General features: G+C 37.2%; 1 protein-coding gene across 2 annotated transcripts in view; it reads right to left on the minus strand.

Moving 5' to 3' along the window:
• Positions 1-1707: 1707 nt before the first annotated feature.
• The window catches only part of lamb2 (laminin, beta 2 (laminin S)), a 52674-nt gene continuing 49569 nt past the window's right edge, over positions 1708-4812 (minus strand). The window contains exon 35 of one of the 2 annotated variants that reach the window (XM_020617941.1): positions 1708-3608. In XM_020617941.1, the coding sequence (XP_020473597.1) occupies positions 3472-3608 (137 nt within the window). In that variant the 3' untranslated portion in view covers positions 1708-3471. The remainder of the gene's footprint in view (positions 3609-4812) is intronic. The other variant, XM_020617940.1, reaches the window with a different exon arrangement.

Below are 4812 nucleotides of genomic sequence, written 5' to 3' on the forward strand. Positions count from 1 at the left end.
TCTTTTACGTCACCCCCCTCTTCTACTTCATACTTTCACTTCACTAAACTTCAGAGACAAATAGTGTACTTTTTACTCCACTACATTTTTTGGTAACTTCAGAACCATAAGACTTTATTACCCCCACCCCTATGGGACATTCGCCAGCAGTATGTAATGTTTTTCGGATTATAATTATTAGATTCAAAATCAACAGGTAGTTAAATGAGCTCCACCTTGCTCCACCTTAGCTGTAACATTAAAGTGATTAATAATAATTATAACCCATAACATAATATACCCTACATATTAATGTGAAATATGCCATTCTGCATAATGAGTACTTTTACTTTTGGCACTTCAAGTGTATTTTGAGGCCAACACTTTTGCTCATAAGTACAATTTTGAATGCATGATTTCCACATGCAACAAAGTATTTTTACCCTGTGGTATTTAAAGGATCAAAGTACTGTTAGTCTTGGCCCCCGATGGCTGTTTGCAGTATCGATATAGGTCTCCCTGCATGTCAGTGGATAGAATGTGAGCCAAACTAAATATTCAAAGTACAAATTAAATACATTTTTCCCAGAAATGATTTCTGTCATTATTCTTAGATATTATCATGCTGATTTGTGTATAAGTGATCATATTTCTGACAGACCTCCAATCATAGATCTGTGGTGCTCATGACAGCTCCTTATGTGGGCCAATATTCCAAAACATATTTTTTGAACCAGCTGAGGAAGGGCCTGACAGGGCCATGGCTATACTACACCATGGCTCCCAGGGGCTTGTCCCAAAAGGCACCCCGGGGCCTGCGTCAGTGGTGATGCTGTTTCCTTTTCACAATCTAACACACAAAGAGCATCTTGAGAAATAATAACTACACTGAAAAAATAAAATTTATCTCATTATATTAGTTCATATTTCATACACTATCAGTCAAAAGTTTGGAAACTATTTCAATTCAATTCAAGGGGAAAGTGTGTCTAAAATTTGTATTCATATTGATGAAATTTGAAATCTGGCCTCACTAGTATTTACTTGCACACATTTACCTCAACTATACTTTGGGAGTAAACAAATGTAAATATTGAAGAGACTGTTGTGTTCAAGCACACTAAAAAGGTTTATCATCATCATCCTCATCACTGAGATGTATGGAAACTTGGTAAATTAAGTAAAAAATCATCTAAAATAAAATTGCATCAAAACACTGCCTAATTTAACAACACTGTATAGCCAAAGCAACTATTAGAAGTAAAATGTCTTTCTGATTTCCTTTATTTCTAATGTACACTAGCTCCTTCTCTATTGCTTCCTCTTTGAATTGACCTTTGCCCTCTGCCAGTTCTTGGGGATAAAGTAAGCCTGACTAACTGTTATTTTGCTGTTAATACTGCCATTTATAATGATCTGACTTTACTGAAACTTTCATCAAACAGATGGCTGTAAAGTCTGCAGAGATGCAGACTTTGTCAAAGGGCACATCAAGGTCTCATGACAGCACTCAATAGCACCGGGAAGAATAGAAAAATGGAAATGAGAAATCTTACACCTTTGCGGATCCTTGGGAGAACACCTCCAGGCCACAAGACAGCAAGGATAGAAAATGGGACTGTATCATTCATGGAGGCTTTTCTAATTCTAACTATCTCCTGATGAAAAAGCTCAGCAAAGGTACTTCAACAAAGACAAATATTAAGTTATTTAACCTTTATTCACAAAACTGTACAGTGTAAAACTTTACATAAGGCTCTTTTGGTATTTTTACTTTGGCAATGAATTATCAAAATCTTGGCTGCCAGGTAATAGGTGGTCTGGGAGACATATGTACTGTATATAAAGCTTTCTGGTTTGTTATGTTATGCAAACAGTACATGAGTAAATGTTCAAAATACTGGCACAGTATAAGGCACAATTAAACACTGTACATACTGTAGAATACTTTGTGACTTCAGTGAGGCAGCAATTACTGCAGATTGTACATTTTCCATCACAGTATATTTGATAAACAAACATTCACAATCTTTGCATTACAAGTTTGCAATTAACAAAAATCAATCCTGGCAATGATTTAAATTAATAGTTTATCTGTTTCTTGGCCAGCAAAAGCAACTTGCTTGAGTCTCCAGTGGTTAATATGTTCATTAATGAGCTTTACAGGCTTTGGTAGGGTGATTTTCTTTTTATCTTTGGACAAATCATGGTTCACTGTTGCTCCCCAGTCTCCACTCTCTTTCTGAGCTAAGCTAACCATTTCTCTGCTCCATGTTCATACTAAATGGACATGTCTGACAGAGGTATTGATTTTCTCCAACTGTCAAACAATTCCATTAAGTTTATTCAAGGGTACCACAGGGAATGCCATTTTTTTCTTTTACCCAAAAGGGTCTATCCTTGGTACAGTGACCACTTCAGAACACATCAGACTCAGCTACAGTAAACCAAAATCTCTTCTTGCTTCACCAGTTCTGTCTGACAGGTGACACTGGACCAAAGTTCACTGACATACAGACTGAAGGGACAATCGATTCTGGTATCCCTAGAGCTCTGCTGCTGGCATACACAGATAGCTCATGCTCTCTCCATTATCCCTAGTATCTGTATACTGTGTAGTATCGGACAGAGGTGGTGTATGGGCAGGTTTCTATTGGCTTACCAAGTCAAACAGTTCATTTTATTTTCACATAAAGTAGCCATATACAATTTGTTTCCCTGTTACTGTATTTGCTTCCTAGCACCACAGTTTTTTATTTATTTATTTATTTAAAATTCACTTAAATGCAATAAATGTGTTCATGTCTTCATTCTTACTGAAAAGTCATGTAATTAAAACTACAGGGGGACTAGGGCCTAATGTCAATACACATACTGCATGTCTGTACTTTGGTTTCTTTGAAAACTAATTTTAAAAAAATCAAAAAAATTATTTAAAGCCTTACCATTTACACGTTTCACTGATTGTTACCAAAAATAAAATATATTTTCACTCTCATTTTGTCCTCATGTACCACAAAGTTATTGTTTCCTGTTTTAAGAAGACATTGTCCACTGCAATTCAATGAAGTTCTCTTGTGGTGAGCACAGCTCAGTAGTAAGAGATTTCATAGAAAAATGGGGATGCTGACACACTGATTATGCAGCTGTCGCTCTAATTAAGAAAAAAACTAAACGTTTAAACTACAGCTTGCTTGCAATGTATTGCTTCCAGCAAAATCTGCATATTATTGAGCTTGGTAAAATATAATTTTCCTTTTTCATATTCAAAGACAAATGAAAGATAAAAGCTAAAATAATGCACACAAATTATAATTAAAATAAAACAATATTAGACTATGTTCAGTCTTAGGTATGTTTATATACCTCAATATGATAGTAATCATTTTTAAATACTTGCAACCATGTAGCCCTTATCTTTTATTTTTTGCCAAAGGAAATGGCAGAATCACATGACGACGGATCTGTTTCTTTATAATATGGAGTAGTGATTTACTGGCATGTGTTGTAGATTTGGATCTGTTTGTTGATGTCATTGAGGATGGCTTTCATTCTGTCCTCCAGTCCATCCAGCTGACGAGCTTTCCCTTCCAGCTTCCTCTGATTCTCCTCATAATTCTTCTCCAGTTCTGTGAAAACAGTGAATTTCATGAATCGTTACATAACCTGGCATTAGCAGCATACGGTGCTTGTATAACACTTTCTTGAGTCAATCTACTTGATCTCGATGTTGATACGGCTGATCACCACATTCTTCACAACACACCTAGGGAACACCTGGCAGAGTTGTTTGTCTGAATAGACAATGATTTGTCGAAACACTAAAATCAATTAAGGGATCAAGGATCCATTTTATGCCCACAACTTTTTAATCTATAGTGTCATTAGAGGGTATGCCATCTCTTTTTATAACTATGCTGATGACACAACCTTATGTGGCTGACCCTCCTGGTGACACAGGGCCTCGTTTAGTTGTCTGTCAGATACATTTTAACATTTTACAACTCAACTAGGATGAAACTGAAATGCAAGTTATAATGTAGCATGTTCTTAGGCTCAGAGAAAAAAATGCTGTTGTCTAGCAAGAAATATCGAGGTCTACTTTGAGTCAGAATTATACTTAAAAAAAAATGTTGCTATTTTGGGAAACAGGCTGCTTTCTTGAGTGAGAGAGTTAGATGAAAATATCTATACCACTCTCATATTTAAACAGTAAATATGAACCAAATGCCGGCAGCTGGTTATCCTATCTTAGTATGAAGACTAGAAACAGTAGGAACCAGCACACACTCCAGGAAGTTACTATGCCCAAAGAAATAGACAATATAAAACCACAACTTGACATTTTAATCCTCTGGCATTTTTACCCTTTCTGCAGGTTAAACAAACAACATATAATGTGTTAATTAGATAGATTGTTGAGGCAGATTTAATTACCTGTGTTTTTTGTAGTTTTTTAATTGCCTTTTTTATATCATATCTTTAAGTTTAGAGATATGACATAAATAAAAAAGATATATCTTTAAGTTTACCCCTCCTTGAACCACCACCTTATTGTGGTGGAGGGGTTTGAGTACCCGAGTGATACTAGGAGCTATGTTGTCGGGGGCTATATGTCCCTGGTAGGGTCTCCCAAGGCAAACAGGTCCTGGGTGACGGGTCAGACTAAGAGTGGTTCAAAAGCCCTTTATGAATAGATTACGATCAAGGACCGTGACGTCGCCTGGCATGGCGCAGCCGGGGCCCCACCCTGGAGCAAGGCCCGGGGTTGGGGCTCGAATGCGAGCGCCTGGTGGCTGGGGCTCCCCCCACGGGGGCCGGCCGGGCTTAGCC

The sequence above is a fragment of the Monopterus albus genome, unplaced genomic scaffold (genome assembly GCF_001952655.1).
Source record: "Monopterus albus unplaced genomic scaffold, M_albus_1.0 scaffold197.1, whole genome shotgun sequence".
NCBI classification, from domain to species: domain Eukaryota; kingdom Metazoa; phylum Chordata; class Actinopteri; order Synbranchiformes; family Synbranchidae; genus Monopterus; species Monopterus albus.